The sequence below is a fragment of the Saccoglossus kowalevskii genome, chromosome 13 (genome assembly GCF_978046115.1).
Source record: "Saccoglossus kowalevskii chromosome 13, keSacKowa6.1, whole genome shotgun sequence".
NCBI lineage: Eukaryota > Metazoa > Hemichordata > Enteropneusta > Harrimaniidae > Saccoglossus > Saccoglossus kowalevskii.
The window spans coordinates 16,590,811-16,618,469 of NC_140653.1; the positions used below are offsets into that span (position 1 = coordinate 16,590,811).

At 33.2% G+C, this 27,659-nt stretch overlaps 1 protein-coding gene across 4 annotated transcripts in view; it reads right to left on the reverse strand.

The window, feature by feature from the left end:
• LOC100373611 (uncharacterized) overlaps positions 1–27,659 on the reverse strand; it is a 101,644-nt gene that overhangs the window by 57,883 nt on the left and 16,102 nt on the right. Inside the window, exon 1 of one of the 4 annotated variants that reach the window (XM_085506977.1) lies at positions 1,809–1,902. The exons of the other annotated variants lie outside the window; for them this stretch is intronic. Within the exon in view, the coding sequence (XP_085363103.1) occupies positions 1,809–1,862 (54 nt within the window). The 5' untranslated portion in view covers positions 1,863–1,902. Of the gene's footprint in view, positions 1–1,808; positions 1,903–27,659 lie in introns of those variants that run through there. 4 annotated transcript variants of the gene reach the window in all.

The window sequence follows — 27,659 nt, forward strand, 5'->3', positions numbered from 1 at the left end:
ATGGTAATTTATACCAAGAGTGATAAATCACTCACTAATGGAAGGACTCTAGATAACACACATTGAGCCCATTAATGGCACTATATTATCTTCAAATAATAACAATTACGCAAGCAAATGTTAAAATTCATCCATATTCCCCCTCATAAAATATACAAGATTTTTAAATGAGACAATTTCGAAGCAAGATGACACATATTTGATTATGAAAAACCAATAGACATTGTTTTTTTAGTTTAGCATTATAATTTCCCAAAATTCATTTTTCATTTTAATTTTTAAAAAAATAACAAATACTTAAAAAAAATTCATAGTTTAGCCACCATGAAATTAAATCAAACTGAAAAAAATTGGATTTTCAAAATCTAAATCATGTCTCTGCCATAGAATACTAACAAATTGAGTTAATAGATGCGGTTTTGAAGTGACCTAATCCAAATTGACATAATCATCACAACATGTAATGTATGTATGCACCTTATAATAAAAATAGATATGATTTAAAAAAAAAAAAAGCATGTCTGAGCAGGAAATGATGATAAAGAGCTTTTGAAACACCAATTTTCTTTTACTTTAAAGTGGATAACTATTTTACTACTAAACATGGGTTTACAATGATTAATCACAATACATGCAAATAAAATAAAAGCAATAAATAAAAGACATGTGCATTACTGAAAATGGTCCATTGAAAAATGATGAAGATAGCGTTGTAGGATTGTTGTAGCTGATCATGAAGTTGTCAACTATGAAGATCAATTTTTAGTCCGTCAATATGCTAAACTGATTAACTCGTCATGCAAGCTTACACCGACATTTGAATCTTGATTTTTTAAATTTAGAACAGGCAATATTAAGACACGAAAAAACCAGACAATAATGTTATAATAGTCTGACATGTACATCAATCTAGGGATCATCAGTGATACCTATAACAGGGCACTCGCGTGTAAAAAGAAATGATTACCTGGTTGTTCTACCTACTGCATGTTAATCAGCCCTAGCCTCCGGGAACAACAAATTGGTGTTAGAACACAACACAGAAGTTTACATGCATCTACAAAGACCTTTCATAATAATTTATTATTATTAAATACTGCCTCATAAGGAGGTTATTTTAGCGATACACAAATAAAGGCTGTTCAATACACTTGTCAGTTGCTCTCCTCGAAAAACAATTGTTCAATCTTGATAAACATTTGAGCTGATGAAGAGAAGGAAGAGATGCCAAGTCAGTTGCTATAGCAACAGAGTGATGATAATAGGTTGGTATAGCAACTGACATGTGGCTTGTGGGAATAAACCAAGTAGAAGCAAGACCCATATAATATTTCAGTATAGATTTAAAAATCTATTGTGTGATTCTTGTGATAGCCACTCTGATATTTATTGCCTGTTTTATTGTGGTAAACGTCAAGAGATTTCCCCGATTTTTTTAAAATCGTGATATTATATTAGCTAAACACAGATGATACTTCCAGTGTTCCTTGAATAGAGGTTAGATATGCTAGTCTAGAATTTCACAAGACATTTCTATGCGATACACACCTTTTAAAATGATGACGGCTCTGACACAGTCAAGCCCTTTATACAAAACTTGATCTTTACAAAGCAAGATTCTAGAAGCAGTCACTAATAGTATCTCTATTATGCCATGAACACCTCCCACAGAGCCGCACATATTTACCTCCATGTGCATGGGACTAATATTGGAGGCACACTTCAGGTACACAGTACAAAACGATAATTATCAGCGAAGTGGCTCATTAAGAGTCAGCAAGAATTAAGATTACACAAATTTACCCTACCTGAGGTGAGGTATGTTCAACGTTTAGTGGCGCGCAGAGAGAATGACAGCACATGTGCTACATAATTTGCAAGCAGCAGTGTTATCCACCCCACTTTAGCACAAGAAGCTGTCAGCCTATCACAAAACACTCTGCTATCACGGAATCATTTGTGTACGTGTGAGGTGGCAGGGTCAGGGTTCAACAGCCTTAGTCTTTCAACTACACCATTCCTGTACTGCTATTGGTTGCATAATTAATTGCCCGCTCACATCCCCCATTAATACCTTGCATTCAAGCTGAGCACCACCAACTGGGGATTTCACGCAGGATTATAGGCTTACAATCCAAGAGTTAAAAAAAAGAAGAAATAAAAAGAAAACAACCGAGTGTAATGTAGAATTATTTAGGACAGATATCAGAGTGAGCTGTTAGAGCATATAATATACTGACATGAATTAAGGGCAAAGGTCAGATTGGCACTATATTCCTAGAAACACCTACACAGAGTGAAAAAAAGCCGAAAGCTCATTACGATTTCTACTGATTATTTCACAGATATGGCAAAGTTATTCAGGGCATAATGGCAATGTTATTATCTATAAAGTATTAAATTTTAATCTGCACACAAACGAGAGAAGCGGATCATGTGTGAAATGCTTAAATTTGGCATTGACGATAAAACGTCACATGATAACGTACATTCTGATAAAAATATATTCAATAATCCATACGCTAGGTCAAGGTAAAGAGTGAGATTTCGCTGAAATAATTTGCAGCTAATTCATATTCATTGGGGATTGTGTTTTTTATTATTATTAAATTAATGACATTATTAATGCTAACAATATGAAAATATTGATAGAAAAATGACTAAGAAAAATAGATGACCATTATCATCAATTTTTAAAGAACTGAATGAAGAAGAATTTATTTTTTTAGCCAACCATAGAATGTTAAGAGAAAAGAATTGGAGGGATGAAATCACTAACAAATGTATGAATAGACTTAACTGCACTAGATATCTGGCATGCTTTCCTATATGCACATGTATTAAATTCGCCATGATGACCTAACTACGAGATGCCATTAAATACAAATTCCTATACCCAGAGAATAAAATATATTCACGACACATAAAATTTTAGCAGGCTAAAATAAAGTACTATAAATCCGTGCTAAATTTAGAAATGTAATGGTAACTACTTTAGCTTCAGATTATGTATATGTACAGTAAATATCAGACACATAAAATATTTGTTTTGTTCAAACTGCAGATTTCGTTGTAATATTAGTTGAGATGTCTAATAAAAGATCAGCATCATTTCCCGAATTAAACATGGCACAAATACAATTTTAAGATTTCAACTGAAAAAAATATTGAGTGCACACAACCAAGGCAATTAATTACTGTCTACTGTAATTTGCACATAGGCCTTTTAAAGTTGCATTCTTCAATGCAAATCTGTGAGGTAGCATCCTCTGACCAATATATACACATCAAATGTTGAGATTATGGATAGGTTGTGAGAAGTAAACAACTGAATTTGAATTTAAGCAATTATCATAAAATGAGGTACAATGTAGTCTTGTAAACAAACATTCGCTGAGTTAGAAGGCTTTTTTTGTTCATACATTGTAGGTATCTTAGTCTATTGGATAATACCCTCCACTAGTCACAAAATAAAATAAGAGAGACAGTAAGGACAGGATATCTGCTTTTAATAGATTATTTTTTTTTTTTAATTAGAAAACATTTCATGTTTTTATGTTGTTCTGGGAGTGAAATTTTACATATTTCCAAATTCAATGATGTAATCAGATATTCACATTTAAACAAACTGCACTGCAGCAATGAGCAATAACGTTTTTTAAATTATGTTCCATCCTAAAATAACCATGGATGATTGGACAGATTCATTTAATATTTAGAATGCAAAAATCAAGTATACTAATATAATAAACAATATTTAGATCACCACTGATTGACACAGAAAATAAATTTGTTTTTCTCATCAGTTTTCTTCTAGAAATATGTTTTGAGTGAGTGATTCAGTCTGTCTAATTACAAACAAGCAGCCTCTCGGCTGAGATAGCAATGCACATTTCAATTAAAGAACAGAAGATATCATTAGAAAATGAACAATATGCATAGTATCAATGCTATGGGACTTGCTGTTTTCAACAAGAATTCAAAAATATCATTTTTCACCATAAATGATTGTGGTTTTTAGCAAGAAGTCGAAAATATCACTTTTTACCAAAAAGGACAAAAATATTCATCAAAATTAGAGAATTGAAGATATCATCATGAAATAAACAAATTTGAGAGTGGTCCACATGTAGTACATATATATGTAATATCAAAGCAATTGGACTTATGGTTTTTAACAAGAAGTCAAAAATATCACTTTTTACTAAAAATGACAAAAATATTCACCCAAATTAGAAAATTAAAGATATCATTACAAAATGAACAAATCTGAGAGAGGTCCACATGCAGTAACTATATATGTAATATCAAAGCAATTGGACTTGTGGTTTTTAACAAGAAGTTGAAAATATAATTTTTTACCAAAAATTACAAAAATATTCACCAAAATTAGAGAATTGATGATATCATTACAAAATGAACAAATCTGAGAGAGGTCCACATGTAGTACCTATATATGTAATATCAAAGCAACTGGACTTGCGGTTTTTAACAAGAAGTTGCAAATATCACTTTTTACCAAAAATTACAAAAATATTCACCAAAATTAGAGAATTGAAGATATGATCATGAAATGAACAAATCTGAGAGAGGTCTACCCAAGGTACATATACCCCAAGTATCAAAGCATTCAGGCTCGTAGTTTTCAAGAAGAAGTCGAAAAAGTAAAACATTGACACGGACGACAATCACTCATATGATAAGCTCTGCTCGACAAAGTCGACAGCGGAGCTAAAAAGACTGTTCATAATCTTAAACATTTCATCATACTTCGCTATCATAATAGATGACACGTAGATGTGTATCCATGGAATGAACAACTGAGTGGTTTCCTAGAATGTTGGAGAAATTCTTGATAGTTCCGATTAGTTATCAAAAATTAAATAATAAATGAATTAATAAAATATTTATTTTGCTATGTGGTCAGGAGAGTCAATGAAATAATTCATGTTTAATATTTGTTTATACATCACTGAGAGGTGTTCAGGAAATGATCAGATACATATCTATGATTTGGGGAGAATTTTTAACAAAAGTGTATTTATACTAACCATGGCAAGTATTTTATAGTTGGTCTCTATGATGACATGCCGCTCAAACAGAAGATAATTTGTGCTCGTGATAATGATACATGTACTAGACATCACATCACACTGAATAGTGACCGCACAAGTTTAGAGATACCATTGTATACTATGAAGGCACATGGAAATTTCAAGGAGATAATCCAACCTCACCTTTAACTTGAATACAAACAAGCAGCCTCTCGGCTGAGATAGCTCCGCTGTTAGCAATGCACATTTCAATTAAAGAACAGAAGATATCATTAGAAAATAAACAATATGTATAGTATCAAGCAATGGGACTTGCTGTTTTCAACAAAAATTCAAAAATATCACTTTTTACGAAAAATTACAAAAATATTCACCAAAATTAGAGAATTAAAGATATCATTACAAAATGAACAAATCTGAGAGAGGTCCACATGTAGTACCTATAAATGTAATATAAATGCAATCGGACTTGTGGTTTAACAAGAAGTCGAAAATATCACTTTTTACCAAATATGACAAAAATATTCACCAAAATTAGAGAATTAAAGATATCATTACAAAATGAACAAATCTGAGAGAGGTCCACATGTAGTACCTATATATGTAATATCAAAGCAATTGAACTTGCGGTTTTTAACCAGAAGTTGAAAATATCACTTTTTACCTAAAATGACAAAAATTTTCACCAAAATTAGAGAATTAAAGATATCATTACAAAATGAACAAATCTGAGAGAGGTCCACATGTAGTACTAGTACCTATATATATGTATTATCAAAGCAATTGCACTTACGGTTTTTAACAAGAAGTCAAAAATATCACTTTCTACCAAAAATGGCAAAAATATTCACCAAAATTAGAGAATTAAAGATATCATTACAAAATGAACAAATCTGAGAGAGGTCCACATGTAGTACCTATATATGTAATATCAAAGCAATTGGACTTGCGGTTTTTACCAAGAAGTTGAAAATATTACTTTTTACCAAAAATGACAAAAATTTTCACCAAAATTAGAGAATTGAAGATATCATTACAAAATGAACAAATCTGAGAGAGGTCCACATGTAGTACCTATATATGTAATATCAAAGCAATTGGACTTGCGGTTTTTACCAAGAAGTTGAAAATATTACTTTTTACCAAAAATGACAAAAATATTCACCAAAATTAGAGAATTGAAGATATCAACATGAAACGAACAAACCTAAGTGAGGTCTACCCAAGGTACATATACACCAAGTATCAAAGCATTCAGGCTTGTAGTTTTCAAGAAGAAGTCGAAAAAGTAAAACATTGACACGGACGACGGACAATCACTCATATGATAAGCTCCGCTCGACAAAGTCGACAGCGGAGCTAAAAAAGTCATTGGTGGCAAGAACTGTTTTGCAGAAAATCATTTTTTACCCAAATGCTGACGCAAAAATTTGTGTATATTGAATGATAATTTTCTTTATTAATTTTTGAACAAATGAAAATACTTTCCAATTATCTACATGTATTTATTAAAATTTATGAGAACAATTAAGAAAAAATTCAATTACCCCCGGTAAAGTTTCATTTTATAAAAACTAACCACATTCCGAAAGATTCATTTCACTTTTAGACAGGAAGTGGCATAAACATACATCTCAAACATTAAATGATGGGTATTCTTTATACTGGTTAATAACACACCACTAAATCTTGAGTTATTTGACAGTCTTTAGAGAATTTTAATGCTAATATAATATTAATGTCATGTTCACATATGTTTTATGTGTCCCTGATGTAACGCTGATGTAACGCTGATGTAACGCTGATGTAACTTTTAATATGTTGAAGTAAGAGAAAAACAGATGTGTTATGACAGCGTAAATGGGAATAAAAATGGCGGATTTTAAACCCCCTTGAAGGGAACTCGCAGTATCTGTTACATAACAGTTACGCTGGTGTAAAACATGAGAACATGTTACGCTGGCATAAATATGGCGGAGGCAACACGACCATTTGGAAAAGTTGATATTAGTGCATTGGTGTCCAAAACAGAATTAGAATGCCACAGTCAACTATAGTTAAGTTTATCTTATTTCAAGGAAGGCAGGCTGGCAATGTGTGTTATATTTTAAGGCTGTTTAGTATATGCTCAAATGAAACATCAACTATGTACAAGTCAGTACTGTTGTGCATATTTAGTGGCATCTGTATTGCTGGTGTGAGCGCAAGATCATGAGTTCCTTATCTTTTTAATTACTCGACACAACTTACGCAGACAGCTTTTTTTTAGTGAGAACACGGTATAATTCACTGGTAGTAGCACATGCTCTGTCATATGACAGTGATTAGGGGGTTTAAATAAATAGTATTTCCAGAATTAAAAAAAAAAAATGTTGGTTTTTTGGTTCACATGTGCTTATAATATATCAAATACAACATTTATAAACAGCCAAAAAAAATTGCTTTTTCACTTTCATTTAATTGTCACCAGAATGAAAGCATTTCTTGTTTTGTTCGGTTTGGTATTTAAACCAGTTTTAACCAGTTTCTAAACAGAGTAGCACATCTCGACTGAGAAATTTGCAAGCTTTTTAAACATAGAGAAACTCAACACAATCATGAGTGACATGTATTTTTTTTTGTCATAAAAATAATACAAGATTCATGTAAAACGCACAGTGTTATTTTTAGTATCTTACTAAATATAAAACACAATATGACTACAATAAATTGTGAAGCTAATTTACATTTATCTCAATAATAAATTTTTGTAGGACGAAAACATGAAAATTACATATTAGCATTTTATATGATGATATCAGACTTCAAACCATAATCACTGAATTGAATTTGTAATGAAAGCATGGCGTGTTTCTAAGAGGCAGACGGCATGCCAATTTGATATGCGTTCCACTGAATCCAACAGTGGGCGGGTGGAATTGTTTACAGTGACAAGCAGACATTAAACAAACGGTGAAATTTCACTACCATATTGCACAAGTAAAATACAAATTATTTTAAACAGCGTTTTTATGAGAGCCTCAGCTCTCCGACCAGCTGTCTAAATACACAAACGCGCTTTCACATAGTAGCCAGGAAAGAATATTTAACTGGATTAATAATAGTAATAAACAATTTTTTTTTTTAAAGAATGAATAATTACTACTGCAAATATACGTGTTGCACAATATGCCGCTTATGTTTCAGATGTGATCAATCATAATTAAGTGCACAGAACAGGTATATACATGTGCTGGTAAAATAACGATCCTATAAAAGAACTTGTTACACTAAAATCATGTTTTACATGTATAACAATAATTATCATCTGTCAAATCAGACAATGAAAAACAAAGTGCGACCATCCATAAAATCCTGTTAGACACGTACTATAAAACCAGTGAATTTTTGGTGCAACAAATATCCAATTCAATTATTTTTAAAGAATTCTTACAGAGAGTAAATTTCACAATAACGCAAGTAGAATTTTTAACAAATTTCAGGTTTTTCCTAGACCCATTAAAATATGTAAATTTAAAGCAGATTTTAAAAGATTTATACATAAATTTTAATCTGAAAGAAAGGTAAAGTCCTTTTTAAAATGTGCGTCACAAAACATGATTCTCATAATAAATGTAAAAGAAATGTATCCATGCTTCAAAGTCAAATGATGTTTTTGTAGGTCTATGGTCAAGCTGAGCTAATTGGAAGATGTTTACAAAGGAAGCTAATATCAAGACAATTTAAATCAATCAACTTATGCCCACATATGGTGGTAAAAAATGCTGAAAATACAGTTCTGTGCATCACCATGAACATTACAAGCCAACAAGTTGCACTTTTTATGTCAACAAATCAAATAATCAATTTAAACGTATGGAGACGTATATAGCTATACATCTTTCAGTGTTTCCTGATTACTGCAGTTAGAGATTGACACAGCATCACTTCAATCAAGATATCACAATTCATAAACACTATAAATTATTAAAACGAGAAATGACAGCATATTAAAAATTGTATACAATGTAAAAATTAATTTACAATCCGTGTTCTACATTCCATTTTTTTTTTTTTTTATGAAATACCCGGAGGAGATGCCGTCTCACGCACTGAAGTGAACCCACAACACATGTTGTTCACTATGATCCTCCATTAGAAGAGTAATTCTGAAAACAAGTGTACATGTCTGCGCATATTTTATGACCTAAAGGATTCAATAATTGATACTAATACTGAGAGGAAAGGTTATAAGGTATGTGAAGCAGGAATAATGTGAATACCCACAGACGTACAATTCTCTTAGTAGTAGATTCTGTTGTCTGACATGAATTAAATGTTAATGCAGAGGAGAATTCTTTAGATTAATTGTTGTCTTCTTATTATGATTATTATTTTATATGCTTTCATTTCATTTTAAAAGAGAATGCTGTCCCTGAGTCTAGTTTATGTACACGTATGTAAATTTTTAATTGAAGGAAAATCAAAAAAATTCTTTATTAGGTTTTTTTTTATTAGTTATTTTTTTCATATTGGTTGACTGGGTATACCACGCACATATCAAAAAAGACAAATACCAAGTTTAATGACCTTGAATGTAAAGGTATCACGATCACAATTCTACTTCGTAAGTTCACTGACAGGATGTTTTCGTCTAAAATTGAATTTCGATGCTGTGTGAAATTTTCACTGGTGTGAAATATCACACACTTTCCTGGCTTAGAAAATATTTACATTCCACAATGGCAATATTTCCACAGACAATTATCAACAAGGACGTAGAAGTGAGTTGGGAGGTATGAGTTTCCCACCTGATAGGGTAACACTGATGACCAAGTGACAAGTTAGTCATGATTTGAAAGTGCACTTTTATACAGAAAATATTTACATTCCATAATGCCAATTATATTTCCACAGACAATTATTAACAAGCATGTATGAGTGAGTTGGGAGGTAGTAGTTGAAGAAATGATGATTCCACCTGATGGGAATCACTGATATACGGTAGTCATGATTTGAAAGTCCACTTTTATAGAGGAATGAAACAATACACTATTCGTTTAAATCATCTTGAGACAGGTTAGTTTTACCCAATTGTGACATCATAATGCCATATATGGATGAAGGCAAAGTCGTGGAAATCTTCAACTTATTTTGTTGCGTAGTTGTTTATTATCGAGTAAATCTCTCAAAAACATTATCTTTATTAATAGACTATGAAAGGTTGATAGACTATGAAAGATCATAATAATATCAACGATTTGGCTTTTTGTCATCACTCATTGACGTCATAGGAACACTATGACACTAGAAAGTACGAATTATAGGAGTTGCATTGCACTCGGGTACCAAATAGAAAACAAGCCTTTAATAAGAAATCATCGTTTTGAAACTGGCTTCTACAACACATGTAGATACTTACATATTTCATATCACAATATTCTGACAGAAAAAAACAACATTTGGTAGTAAAATCAATAACAATTTCTAGCATGTGCACTAGCAGATCGACAGACGAACTTGTTCTTATGTATAATACTTGTACTAATCATGACATAACAGGTGGCTGGTAATAGGCACACATTCTACTACGGATGGACTACATGCATCCCTAGAAAATGACACCAATGAGGACGAAAGAGTGAAAACAATACATAGGCATGACTGAATTATTAGTAAATATAAATTTACAAATACCACATGCATGCACAAAATTCGCCTCACCTGCACTTACACATTTGCTAAAATAAACAGAATGTCTTGACATGATATACTGCAATGAACTATGAGATGCTTGCTATGCAGAACAGTCAGACTTAGAGAAGGACTATGGTCTACATCCTGTCTGTTTAGTCATACAATTACACACTGGCCATGCAGGGTACTGAAGTTACTAAGTAACTGTTCCTGTAATATACCATCACCAAGTCAACATACACCCACCACTCATGAATGTTACATTGAAAAGATAAACTTTACCTCAAACTGTTTATACAGGAGCTAACTCACCACAACCTTTAACATTCTGTACAAACTGAAGGCAGATGAGGTAAGTCTGTGTGTGTGTGTGTGTGTGTGTGTGGGTGTGTGTGTGTGTGTGTGTGTGCACACTGATAGCAGCGTCATTGATTTGAACGATACTTACAATGAAGAAACAAACATGTTCATAAAAAACACACATTTTATTACAATACGATTTACATACCGTCTGAATTTACGGTGAAATAATGGGTAGGGTCTGTGAGGAAACAGTGGACGAAGGCATTTATCATCATCTTCGTTTTGGTATGTTTTCGATCGTACGCAAACTCTCGACGCAAAACAATTTTCCACCATGAGGTTTTTCAGCATGATTTGACCTGGAACAACTTCCTTTGACATAACAGGTCATGTCTTTCATTAACCAATCAAAATGATGTGTCGTAATGATGAAATTTTCCGATTATTGACGATGATTTTTTAGCGCAATGCGGAAGTGAATTACCGCAATGTTAAAATGCGATCTGTAGCACTGATTGCAACGAAAAAACGATAATTTTTTTTCCTAAAAACTGGCGATTCGCAATTTCAGAAATATAAACGACGGTTAATAGTAATCGTGGGTAAACTGAGTGTGGAGGAAGAATTTAAACACCTTTCTCGGTCGCCAACATGTCTCATCGTTCAAACCCTAGGCTTTTCATGATAGTCTCAAAGTAAACCATGCCCAGTAACCAGGTACACGACTTAACGATCACATTTTTGGCTTTTCGAAGGCTACTACTCAAAGAAATATGGATTACTCCAGAATTGCAACATCGATGTTCATCCTGAGTAAATGACAGAATAGAAACGATGCGAATCACGTTGTGTACGTTCCCTATGCACTCTGAACTTGAAATTAATGCGAGTTTTCTCATAAAACTAAAAACATGAACCAAACTAACATGCCAATCACGATTATTATGAAATGAAACACCCCTTTTACACGCATATTTTAAAGAATATCGTCGACGCCCAGTAAAAACACTCTGGGCTTATAATCGTGAATGCTCTCAACTCGATAAATACCAAGTAAAAACATAGGGATGGGCTTCATACTCGGGAGGGGCTTACGATCGGGGAAGTACGGTACTTTAACGCAATTGGGCTTTCACTCTCAGAATACTGTGGTTCAAACGCATATTGCTCTAACCCAAGTTTTAAAAAGCACATTGTGCATATAAAAGTTGAGTTTATACTAATAGTACACAATGCTTGGCAGCATGAACGGCTATGTACAATGGCGTATACGAATGCGATCAGATACTAAAACGTCATAGCTTTGAAAAGTACCCGGATTATAAATATGTTCGTTCGTTAATTATTCCCCTCCATGAATGGCCTCCATGGCAAGGACTTCAAATGCCTATCCAAGCTACAGTTATAATTAAAACAAAATTAAACCACTGCAATATTATTTCGAATACAGTTTAGAATATACACAACTATAAATTAAGGCCGCATTTAGGTTCGCTTTAAGTGCTATGGATACATAATTCTGTGTGCGTTCTTAGTAACCCCACACACATTTTGTGTACCACAAACACTGGAGTGCCAGCATACACATCAAATTCACCACAGACACTGGAGTGTCAGCATACACATCAAATTCACCACAGACACTGGAGTGTCAGCATACACATCAAATTCACCACAGACACTGGAGTGTCAGCATACACATCAAATTCACCACAGACACTGGAGTATCAGCATACACATCAAATTCACCACAGACACTGGAGTGTCAGCATACACATCAAATTCACCACAGACACTGGAGTGTCAGCATACACATTAAATTCACCACAGACACTGGAGTGTCAGCATACACATCAAATTCACCACAGACACTGGAGTATCAGCATACACATCAAATTCACCACAGACACTGAAGTGTCAGCATACACATCAAATTCACCACAGACACTGAAGTGTCAGCATACACATCAAATTCACCACAGACACTGGAGTGTCAGCATACACATCAAATTCACCACAGACACTGGAGTGTCAGCATACATATCAAATTCACCACAGACACTGGAGTATCAGCATACACATCAAATTCACCACAGACACCGGAGTGTCAGCATACACATCAAATTCACCACAGACACTGGAGTGTCAGCATACACATCAAATTCACCACAGACACTGGAGTGTCAGCATACACATCAAATTCACCACAGACACTGGAGTGTCAGCATACACATCAAATTCACCACAGACACTGGAGTGTCAGCATACACATCAAATTCACCACAGACACTGGAGTATCAGCATACACATCAAATTCACCACAGACACTGGAGTGTCAGCATACACATCAAATTCACCACAGACACTGGAGTGTCAGCATACACATCAAATTCACCACAGACACTGGAGTATCAGCATACACATCAAATTCACCACAGACACTGGAGTGTCAGCATACACATCAAATTCACCACAGACACAAGTGTCAGCATACACATCAAATTCACCACAGACACTGGAGTGTCAGCATACACATCAAATTCACCACAGACACTGGAGTATCAGCATACACATCAAATTCACCACAGACACTGGAGTATCAGCATACACATCAAATTCACCACAGACACTGGAGTGTCAGCATACACATCAAATTCACCACAGACACTGGAGTGTCAGCATACACATCAAATTCACCACAGACACTGGAGTGTCAGCATACACATTAAATTCACCACAGACACTGGAGTGTCAGCATACACATCAAATTCACCACAGACACTGGAGTATCAGCATACACATCAAATTCACCACAGACACTGAAGTGTCAGCATACACATCAAATTCACCACAGACACTGAAGTGTCAGCATACACATCAAATTCACCACAGACACTGGAGTGTCAGCATACACATCAAATTCACCACAGACACTGGAGTGTCAGCATACATATCAAATTCACCACAGACACTGGAGTATCAGCATACACATCAAATTCACCACAGACACTGGAGTGTCAGCATACACATCAAATTCACCACAGACACTGGAGTGTCAGCATACACATCAAATTCACCACAGACACTGGAGTGTCAGCATACACATCAAATTCACCACAGACACTGGAGTGTCAGCATACACATCAAATTCACCACAGACACTGGAGTGTCAGCATACACATCAAATTCACCACAGACACTGGAGTGTCAGCATACACATCAAATTCACCACAGACACTGGAGTGTCAGCATACACATCAAATTCACCACAGACACTGGAGTATCAGCATACACATCAAATTCACCACAGACACTGGAGTGTCAGCATACACATCAAATTCACCACAGACACTGGAGTATCAGCATACACATCAAATTCACCACAGACACTGGAGTGTCAGCATACACATCAAATTCACCACAGACACTGGAGTGTCAGCATACACATCAAATTCACCACAGACACTGCACACAGATTTTAACTAGATACAATTTGATACAAGTAATAGATTGTACTGTGAAACTGCTCGTCACTTTCTACATGTACAAAACAAGTGTCAATTTTCAAATGGTATCCCTGTATCTTCATCAACCAGATTACAAATTTCTACATGCCTCAGTAATTCGTAAGAGTAATTGGTCTTTGTAACCATATCCTTTATTCCAAAACTGACTGATTAAAACCTCATCTACTCATCAGCCCATTTGTTTTTCCATGAATGTTATTTTTAGAAACCCATTAAGATGATATTGTATCAAGTACAGAGTAAATTGGAAGCAAATTAAGATGACGCTCACCGTGTGTAAAACCATTAGATTTGTTAACATTATCCACATTTAACTGCCAGAATTTATTACGAAAAAGATATATTAGCCATTTTTAATATACCTTACATTCATAACTTTATTGGCAACACAAATTGCAAGTGAAAGAGCTCTTAAATGCAACACAGAATAATTACAGTACCAGAATAAACAGTAAATATTACATTCAAATACATGTAATACAGCACTAAATATTTCATTCAAATACATGTAATACAGCACTAAATATTACATTCAAATACATGTAATACAGCACTAAATATTATGTTCAAATACATGTAATACAGCACTAAATATTACGTTCAAATACATGTAATACAGCACTAAATATTACGTTCAAATACATGTAATACAGCACTAAATATTACATTCAAATACATGTAATACAGCACTAAATATTACGTTCAAATACATGTAATACAGCACTAAATATTACGTTCAAATACATGTAATACAGCACTAAATATTACGTTCAAATACATGTAATACAGCACTAAATATCACGTTCAAATACATGTAATACGGCACTAAATATTACATTCAAATACATGTAATACAGCACTAAATATTACATTCAAATACATGTAATACAGTACTAAATATTACGTTCAAATACATGTAATACAGCACTAAATATTACGTTCAAATACATGTAATACAGCACTAAATATTACAACAAATACATGTAATACAGCACTAAATATTACATTCAAATACATGTAATACAGCACTAAATATTACATTCAAATACATGTAATACAGCACTAAATATTACGTTCAAATACATGTAATACAGCACTAAATATTACATTCAAATACATGTAATACAGCACTAAATATTACGTTCAAATACATGTAATACAGCACTAAATATTACATTCAAATACATGTAATACAGCACAAAATATTACATTCAAATACAATATAATACGGCGTTAAATATTGCATTCTGAATATGCCACTCAAATACATCACTGAATATTACACTCAAAAAGAACATTGATATTACACTCACAAATACAGCACTGAGTATTACACTCAAATATAGCACTGGGTATTACACTCACAAATAGAGCACTGGGTATTACACTCACAAATAGAGCACTGGGTATTACACTCAAATAGAGCACTGGGTATTACACTCAAATACAGCACTGGGTATTACATTACACTCACAAATAGAGCACTGGGTATTACACTCAAATACAGCACTGGGTATTACACTCAAATAGAGCACTGGGCATTACACTCAAATAGAACACTAGGTATTACACTCAAATAGAGCACTGGGCATTACACTCAAATAGAGCACTGGGTATTACACTCAAATAGAGCACTGGGTATTACACTCAAATAGAGCACTGGGTATTACACTCAAATAGAGCACTGGGTATTACACTCAAATACAGCACTGGGTATTACACTCAAATAGAGCACTTGGCATTACACTCAAATAGAGCACTGGGTATTATACTCAAATAGAGCACTGGGTATTATACTCACAAATACAGCACTGAGTATTACACTCAAATAGAGCACTGGGTATTACACTCAAATAGAGCACTGGGCATTACACTCAAATACAGCACTGGGCATTACACTCACAAATACAGCACTGGGTATTACACTCACAAATACAGCACTGGGTATTACACTCACAAATACAGCACTGGATATTACACTCACAAATACAGCACTGGGTATTACACTCAAATACAGCACTGGGTATTACACGCAAATAGAGCACTGGGTATTACATTCACAAATACAGCACTGGATATTACACTCACAAATACAGCACTGGATATTATACTCAAATAGAATGAAATACTCTATTAGCTCCATCAGTAACGTGTGCGTTTATATAAATTACAAATTTTAAAATGTTTCTGTGGTCAAAATAGCTTGTATTTTAATGTTTCCTCCTACAACAAATGTAGTTTTTGGTTTATAAGCGCTCGTGTCAGTAATGTGCTTCTAATAATGAAAATATGGCATACCGATTGACCTGTACAATTATGTTACTACCATATAAAGTGACTACAAGTTACTACATAAGCAGCTTGTCAGTCATTTTTTTTAATTATTCATTTTCAAGTTTTATAATATTGATACAAGCTGTTCAATAAAAGTAATAAAAACAGTTATATTTAGAAGCTGTCAATCGAGGTGTCAAATTCAGAAAAGAACTAAAACGGATGTTTTAAATTGGATATTGAGCAGCCTGGAAAGAAATATAATTGCCTACAGCAAGTAAAATTGCCCTGAATATCGAATATATTTCAATATAAATTGCACTACCATTATTCAACCTCAAATATCATATATAATCAATTAATATGACCTTTCAGTAATTGTAATTCAAAGCACTGGCCTTCGGCAAATAATGACTATAAAATTCATTTTTCATATTCATTAGTCAAATCAGCAGTTAATTTGCCAGTACATCAACAACAGAATAGTTGTTCAGTAAATAACTATACGAGCATTTTTATTTTCTCATAGAAAGTAATATAATTATTGCATATAATTTTTTCACAACACTGCAATAAAATACCTACACTGTAAATTATTATTGATCGCCACATAACAAGGTAACCATTACATATACAGCAGTGACAATGTAAATATGAAAAATATGTATGGAAATATGAAAAATATGAGTGAAGCATTAAAAATTAAAAATCATAAATAATGAATCCAATTTGCCACCACATTAATTTTTTGATAAGATGCACAATATTGTTGCTAAAAATAAAAGACATTTCAACCCTGACATACAATTTTAGATCAGCATGATTTATTCTTTTCGTATGCTGATGTAGTTATCCAATGACACGGCATCACTCCATCAATATACACTTTAGCATCACATAAATTTTACCAACGGTAAACATTTATATTTTCCATGAAGCTAGTTATTTCATTTTTATTTAAATCTCATTAATTGTTAATTCTTCACGAAAGGCGTTTTTAATCTCATTAATTATGCATGCAAACCAGTCATTATACCTACATTATGCATTAATCATTTCAATATAGAACGTTATTCTTATTAATCACACATACATGCATCATCTCATATTTGTAACAGTTAAATATGTAAGCCAGACGTATCTTTTATGCTCAGCTTGCATGTAACATTAAATACAAATACTTTTACATTTAATATTGCATGCATAAAACATGTCATTAAACATTCAAGAAGACTCATTAATATTAATTAATTATGTATGCAAATCTGGGTTATTATCAGAGTAAATCACATTCGTATGTTGGAAAACCATTCAACAATTATTCAAATTGCATCAGATAATAAACATAGATAGCTTCGCTGTTAGCAATGTACATTACAATTAAAAAACTGAAGATATCACTAGAAAATGAACAATATGTATTTATAAGCAATTGGACAAGAATTTTCAACAAGAATTTGAAAATATAACTTTTCACCAAAAATTACAAAAATATTCACCAAAATTAGAGAATTAAAGATAACATTACAAAATGAACAAATCTGAGAGAGGGGCACATGTAGTACTTATATATGTAATATCAAAGCAATCAGACTTACAGTTTTTAACAAGAAGTCAAAAATAACACTTTTTACCAAAAATGACAAAAATATTCATCAAAATTACAGAATTGAAGATATCTACAAATCTAAGCGAGGTCTACCCAAGATACATATACACAAAGTATCAAAGCATTCAGACTTGTAGTTTTCAAGAAGAAGTCGAAAAAGTTAAGCGTTGACACGGACGACGACGGCGGACAATCACTCATATGATAAGCTCGGCTCGACAAAGTCGACAGCGAAGCTAATAAAGTTAATTATGCACATAATTTTTAGCATCAGAATGATCTACATCTATCATGAGTTAATTATGCAAGCAATGTATACCTAACTTTATCAATTATGCATGCATATTTATGTAATTAGTTATGAATACAAACAAATATAAACTCATTAATTATACAAGACTCGTCTATATCAATAATTATGGATGTAAGTAAAATTATCACACAATAAATGATTTAATAATACACACTCACTAATTAATTAATTATGCAAGTCATATGTAACATTATTGATTATGCAAAGCTCATCGAAATATTATTCATTGTACAAAGTTCATCGAATCTAATTGATTATGCAAAGTTTACATAACCTCATTAAAGCTCAGGTAATGTAATTAATTTTGAGTTATCTAACTTATTAATTATGCAAAGCTCATTTAGCTCATTAATTATGAAAGGCTCAACAAATCTCATAAAAGATGCGAGGCTCTTTCAATCTCATTATTTATGTATGACATCTATTCACATTAATTATATATGCAAACATTTAATGATATTAATTACCCAAGGGAAAATTATGCAAACAGAGCAGACTAAATTACTGTACTGCACTGTACAACACAACAACAGAATAAAACCATATTTTCACAACTCTGGTGAAGAGACAAACATGCTTTGAAACCATTTCACAACACATCCATACAGATTAAGATGCATTCAGTGTGGCTTTAATCTATAAATTTTTTTAACAAAAGTACACAACCGTGTAATTTTAATGAATGAACACTGATATAATTATACGATACAGCTGGCCTTTTGAATTACCATACCACAGCAACATGCGTAGTCTATAGTTTGAATGGTAAAATGTATTCAACTCCTTCCCTGAGTAGCACACATCATGAATAATATCCTTAATATACTATTAATCATAATTAATAAGTAAATATAATAATTTCTGTGAAACTACAAATATTTTTCATATAATATATTTATAAGTGTTTTAGAAATTACAAAGAACATGATCAATTCTGTAATGGAAGAAAACAGCCCTGTATTAAAGAATATCTTTCACGTACATGACGGTACGCTAATCAACCAATGTTTGAAAAAACCTGTGAATACTCGTATCATTACCAAGTGGCTTACATATGGCCAATGAAAATGTCTTCTTTGGATTTCAAAGAAGCACAAGGGTCTTTCGGGTACATGTTTTATAAAAATATCCAATAAAAGGTTCATGCCTTTACAGATCAAGGAATTTATGATTGACTCATTCATGAGTGATCTGGATCTAGTTAGCTATTTTTGATTACAAAAACATTGCTTGATGTACAAGTGGATAAAGTAGTTTAACATACACATGGATTCATGGATTTTTCGATTAGCACTCAGTTTTGAAATGTTAACATGTTTTAATCCAAACACTGCAATAAATGTGACTAATGATGAATTAAAAATTATGGTGAATACTATCATGCATTGTGAAGCTATAATAATGTGACAATTGCTCCAACTAAACAGGTAACACAGCAGAACATTACTTTAACTTAAGATAATTGCATTACTTGGAAGAACACGTGATTAAAGATAGAAGGTTAACATTAGTAAACATCAAACAAAGATACAATGAAGAACATTACACTGACTTAAAAAAAAACTGTTAAATATTTGGTAATTATGGAAGAAAAATAGGTTAACTTGGGAAAATATTAAAGAACAGTAGAAAAGCATGTTTACATGATAACACTTGATTAACATAAATTAACATAAATGAACATTATGTCAACATATGAAACATTAAGAACATTATGTCAACATATGCAAACATTAAGACATTGTCAACATATACAAACATTAAGAAGGACATTGTCAACATATACAAACATTAAGGACATTATGTCAACATATACAAACATTAAGAAGGACATTATGTCAACATTAAGAAGAACATTATGTCAACATATGTCAACATTAAGAAGAACATTATGTCAACATATGCAAACATTACACTACTGACATGTTAACATGTGGTGAACATGGAAGAATATTATGATGAAACAAGGGGGAAATACTCTTTGTACACATGAGGAAACATCAGGGTAACAAATGATAGATTAGGTTAGCATGGGAAGAAATGTGATTATTTTATTCAAGATAAAGTGATGTCAAAATATTAGGTGTACAACCATAGATCATTCAATGAACAGTCTTCCCAATCAATAACGAGTGATGAATAATGAAACCAAGGTGACAAAACATGAACAAATAAAGCTTTATAAAGTATCCCCAGCTAATAAAGGACAAGCACCAATCAATATTCAATCACATGGCTATGCACACATGATCTTCCTCAATAGTTTCAACAACAAGTGGGTTGTATATAATCAGTAACAATGTAAGACTGATGAGTATTAACAGATGGATATTTCCATTTTTTTTAAACAGCTACTTCAATATACTGTCAAAAATCATAGTCTAAGCCAACGCTACGTGATTAACGCCCTCAGCAGAAGAGTTCAAATCCAACACGTGTCTGACAGAATCGTGTACATTTCCACTCGACATGACACAGTTTCACTGGCGCCAATCGAATGGCAGATACCGAGTTCATTCACGCCTCTGGCAAAATGACACAATCCATAAGAACAGGGCTAATTACACTGCAGTGAATACATTATGCATAAGTTGTATAATAAGTCAAATAAGCTTTGACTGATGGAAACCCAGATCAATATTCAAGAAAATACCACTCCCACTTGTACAAAGGTGACAGTGATGATGAACAATTTAGATTTATGTCACACATGGTTGTGGAATGTAGAAACACAAATTTAAAGAGGTGTGGGAACCAAACAAGGTAATTTCTGCACAAGCAGTCTAGTGAATAATAGAAGCTGCCATCCTTGCATCAGCCGAGGAATGTACTCATTATAAATACACCAATCTCACAATGCTCCAGACACTCCTTCCAGTTCCCCTCAGTACTTAGGGATGGCTTGACAATTTAAAGAAAAAAAAAAAAAAACAGGGGTCAAGACTTGAACATTCCAACACCCAGACATGTAACAATAGTTTACTAGTTTTATATACAGATCTTTTATGGAGTCACCGGATCTCTCCGAAGGTTCAAAGTTGACTGGATACTGTCCGGTTATGAGGTAAAATTACCGTATTAATAGACAAGCAGCAAACAGTTCTGACTGCATGCAACTCTAGACGCTGCACCACTCAACTGACCTGACATGACCTAACCTACATAACCACATTAGCGACACAACATTAAACAGTTATACATGTATATTCTTACATTATAAATGTATATTAAACAACAGTCCAGTACAACGAGTTTTCAATGCATTTTTTCATTGTTCCTTTGTGTGATTTTAGATTATAAATTTGTCTTGTTATTTAAATCACTTGTGGAATAAATTCACAGGTTTAATGAGTTATATACAACTCAATTAAAAAAATAAATAATTAAAACTAACATGAATCATAAATGGATGCTTTTAAATTGTTTTTTTTCTCTTCTTTTTAAATAAAATGTATTTATTGCTATTCTGATAGTAATATTACATTTCTAAAGATGCAATAAAACATTATCATGACAGTTTTGAAAGATTCTTCTATTTTTTCCCCATTATAGAGAATTTATGAGAAATGTCGGAAATATTGTACATTGTGTCAAGCAAGGTATTAGTTGTAAGACGAGATATTGCATCATCATTTCGGCCATACAATGGAGGTCTATTGATATAGACAGTAACGGTTAGGAATTTGAAACTTTATATCATTCATTTATATCATATCATTTTTATATCGATACAACGAATATCGTGTGCAGTGTTCGAAATTAACGTCGGTCCGTCGGCCTCACGCCGACAGTGGGTGTAAAGGGCCTAGAGCTGTGAAAAACCATCAGTCCTTGTGACCGACCATAAATTTATATTTAAAAAAAAACGTTCCATTATTTAGTATGATTGTAAGACCAAATATATAATAAATATCGAGAGTAACTCCAGAATTGTTTCAAAATTGCGTTTTCTTGCACGTTTGATCAACAAATGGCGTCAGTGAATATGGACGGACGGGAGACAATCACTGAACAAATACGAGAGATTATGACAAATTTGTGTGTCAACAAGCAGTCTAAACATAAATGTGTGCATGATTCAAACGTAAAAGACAGACATATGTGACAGTCACTTGAAAAAATAGATAACTTTATTAGAAGCATCTTTTCAATAGAGGCCATACAAGCTAAATATTGCACTTAATTATTTTATTATGCTTGATTTTGAAGATTACTTATTTTGACCAGAGACATACCTCAGTTATTTATGTGAGTGTGTGCGCAACTAATAGAGTAAATACGGTATAATATTTTTCAGTTCCCAGTAGTATTGCTCGCCAGATACAAGTCAAATAATTATTTTTGTTAATTTTAATATGAAGAGAAACATACTATTTAGATGCCAGTCTCTCGGCCACACTGTGACTTGTAAATAAAAAAACAAAATGACATGAATATTTTCGTGCATTGTCGGGGGCACGATCATGGGCCAATGCTCCTACAACCAGACATGTAATATGACATGCATAAACACATACCAACAGCTTCCAACTGTATGAAATCCAAGCCATGCCCAACAAGCATGTAACAGAATCTGTTTAAGCATAGTGACTAAGCAGTCAAAGATCAAAGTGTAATACAATGAGTAACACACAAACTACTTTAGACTGAGTCAGCTCCATTGATAGCATCTCCCTGCTGCTGACATTTCCCAAAAAAATGAAACCTGGCAATAATTGAAGACATATAGAACCTTTGTACAGATGATAATAGTGTCAATAGACCCCAATCATTTAACTTTCAATTGGCACAATTTTTTTAAAATTATTACCACTTGCCCTATTATTGACCCATGCCATGCCAATGTACAAGTCTTTCTTTCTTTTGCTAGGTAATACAAATTCATGGAAATTCAAAACGAATGCCACACCTTGATTTTTGTTATTATTATTTAATTCAAGTAATTAACTTTCAAATTTTAAAATCAGAAATTAAAGGAAAGAATCAGTGATAATGACTATACCAATTAGTTTTGTATATCAGGGTATCAAAAATCAGCTGAGAACAAACCCTCCATACAATGACAAACAGTCATGTACATGTAGTGCATTCAACCCTCCAATCATGTATATCTAGACATCTCCATATGCCATAAACATAATACATATTTTTTTTAATGATAAAAGCAATCATTGCCTGCAGTTAAATACAGCTTACTATTAAAATTATTAATATAGATACCTCTTTATCATGTTTAAGAAATTCATAGAGCTGTCATTAAAGCTGTCTGGCTGGAATAATTTACGGAAGACACTAAAACATACAAGGTACTGGGTTTTATACAACTTCCACAGTTGATGGTCGTTGTTGTTACTTATGATCAGGTTTCATTATAGAACCGGATCAGGATGATACACAACATCAGAATTCTTGGCATTCGCAGGGTAATGGGTAAAATTGAGAACGTAGATGAAGTGCTGTGATAAAGAGTACGTCCCTGTGGTTTTCTTCAAAGTAATGAAGCCATGTCTTGTACCTCAAATGTTACAGATTGCTTCATTTCCCTAGGCGGTGCTTGTGTCCAGGTCACAGTGATACAGCTGCCTTTATGATTAGTTCAGGCTATGGCTTGTTAGTAATTGAGAGCTTAAAACAAACAAATGATGTCCTTACAATTCCTGTTCAGTTTTGACACCTTTATTGACTGGTCATCACTCAACCTAGGCCTAACAAGCAGAACCATGGACCCAAGGGATACACAGTACATGTATGGCACAGATTAGTGATCAACTGTGCTGCCATGACTTCATCCTTATCCCAGTGTTCACACTTACACAGCAGAACAAACAAAGAGAGACACTCAGTCATAACTCACAGAAACAACTGCTTCCAGGCAGAGAAGCAATTAACACTGTCAGAAACAGCTAGATTCATGGTGATGATATGCCAAACAATATAGAGTAGTCATCCATTCAAAATGTCACCATTGTCGTGTAGTAATCAGGATGATTCAGAGTGAATAACATCATTCATCAAACGTTGTCATCCAATGCATTATACCTCTTACATGTATGACTCAACTCATTGAGAAAAACACACAAACATGTATCACTATAATATTATCTAAGATACAAATGCCACATATACTACACTACTATCTTTCTAAAAATCATCAAGAATTCCACTATAAAATAAAAAATGTGATTTTTAAAACAGATCTCTATGTATTTCCTTCATTAATTGCAGAATACATAATACACACCCTAGGGCAAGTGTTTCTCCTGGGTCTGCATGATTGAAAGCAGAATATACTCAAAGGTGAATTTGCTCTGTATCCCAGCCCAACATTAGTGGAAAAATAGCACTCCATAATTGTGAACTCAATATAATTATAATTCCTAAAAGTGGCATGAGCAGCATTTTTTGTAATTTTGTTCATATTTTTTTAATCCAAAGACCTTTGTGATACATGCATTGAGTGAAATGGTAGGATGTATAATGATATGTACTTAGTAAATAGCCCCAAGGCAGATGGAAATTTGTTTTTAGTCAACCTAAATTTTATTTTCACATAAAATTCACATACCACCAAGTGTTTTTATTAACTTTTTCACCATCAGTTTCTTTTTTTCATCACAAATTCACAAAATAGTCCTGTTTTTAGTCTGCACATTCCTTCAGAAGATTGAAACAAAAATAGTTAAATTTTTTGAGTGAAAACTGAAAATTGACTCACATTTTGTATGTTGGCTCCAAAATTAGGGCTCATTTCCCAAAATATTGAAGAATATAAGAAAAAAGTACCGAAAATTTGGGCAAGAAAGTCTGGTGGTGAAAAGGTTAATTTGGTATCACATAGATAAAATACGCTCAGAATTCTACAAATTAAAAAAAATACGGAAAAACAAAACAAAATTAGTGTGCTGAAAATAACATACGAGGTCAAATTAGTGAGGTTGTCTAGGTGGTAATCCTGTATCCAGGGCTTGATGAAATCTTTTCAATATAATGCTTTAATGAAGTGCTGCACTTGTCAATATTTATAAATGTGAAATGGATACACGTAGCTCAAGTACATATCACCCAACACACACTAATTGACCATGCCCTGTTCACTGCAAGATCCTGCATTATGTGTGAAATTGAATGTAAAAACATGACAGACAATAGTCATAATGACATCAAAACACTGCGTGGGTTTCTTCAACAAACGTGAAAGTATTTTAGGAGTAATAATGCGCTGAACACATTTGATGATCAATTTTTATGACGAAGTAAAAATATCTCAATATTTCGCTCAAGATTGGCATTTCAACATTGAGTTACAAAAAAGAAACTCAAGTTTAAGATCAAGATTAAATTGTTCGATATGTGTGGCAGATGCTCGGTTCACTTTTTCCGGCAATACCTCACAGTGAACGGAAAATCTATTGATTAACACTCACAAAGTATACAAAAATGTAATTTTTTAATAAATTAAGATCACCCTCCCCCTTATTTTCCAGAAAATCAGCAATACACCATAAATAAACTGAAACCTCAGGCCTTTGAATTCATGGCAAGCCATCAAGGTTATTTGCCTTTAAGCTCTACCTGGATGACTGCCTTTGCACGTTTCAAAACAGTCTGATATTTTATTCAACAATTTAAATTAGTCTATGATACCGTATTTGCTTTATTAGAAGCATATGCACTTACGTAAATAACAGAGGTCGAAATATGTATGGTCAAAATAAGTCACATTTAATAACTCAGTTTCCTACCTACATGCATATGTTGGCTTACATGCGCTTCTATTTGAGACGCCCTTCTATTAGAATAAATAAGGTAGATATTTTAAATAATTTAGGAGGAATTTGGTGTCCTCAGATTAATACCAAGAATGAAGCCCTGGAAGATAAACAGTTGGTTTCCAAGTAACCAAAAAAAAAAAAAAACAGTTTATATTTAACTATGACTTATATGCCCATAGCATCACTTAAAGAAATCATCCTAAGCACTAAGCTCCTAGCATAGCTATAACCACTCCATCAACAACATTTTAATTACATGCTAAAATCTGGTTGATTTTTCAGGTCATAAAGTTTCAGGTCAAAAACAATTACCGGTATATATAGGTCAAAAGTGGCTTTTTAAATAACTTACTTATTAATGGCTTGGTGGATATAATATGAAAGATTATTATACATTGTCTACAGATACCTAGTTGTTTATCACAAGCCCTATGATAGAACATCAAAATCTATGATCCTAATCATCAGGCATAAATCGCAACAAATTTATAAAGATATTTTGAAAACAACTGATTTTATTTACTTCTTCTAAGATAAAATTTATATAGATACCTGAATTCAGACACTGTGGAAAAATACTGAAACATAATCAGCGACTCATCAAATGGCAAAAACCACAACACAATGGACACTTGAAGTGGAGGAGTGGATACTACATGTATAGTCTTGTAATATACCCCTCCCACCTGTATGGCTGCCACTAAACAAATAATGAAAACATACAGTTTTATGACACACTGAAACAAAGCAGACCATCCGCAACCTTGAACAGTGGACGCGTTTTGAAAACACAAGTTGCAAACAAAAACTTACCTGTCTGGTGAGGCTGCAGGTGAATACAACACAGTCACAGGTGTATACACAAAGTGGCTACACTCAAGTAAAAAACCTTAATGCACCTGAAGGAAGTCCTTTTAAGATTGCTGAAATCTATTTACTGGGTATCTGAAGAGGTTTAGAAAGTAACATGAATGACTCAAACTTTTGTATTAAAACCACAAAACAACAAAGCTTATTAGTGACCAGTAGCTAGCGAATAGTGTCACTAACATGGGCAATTAAAGAGGGGAATGAGATCTATTCAAACTGTTTTATATTACTTACCAGTTAAGTCCTCTCTCTCGGTTCCCA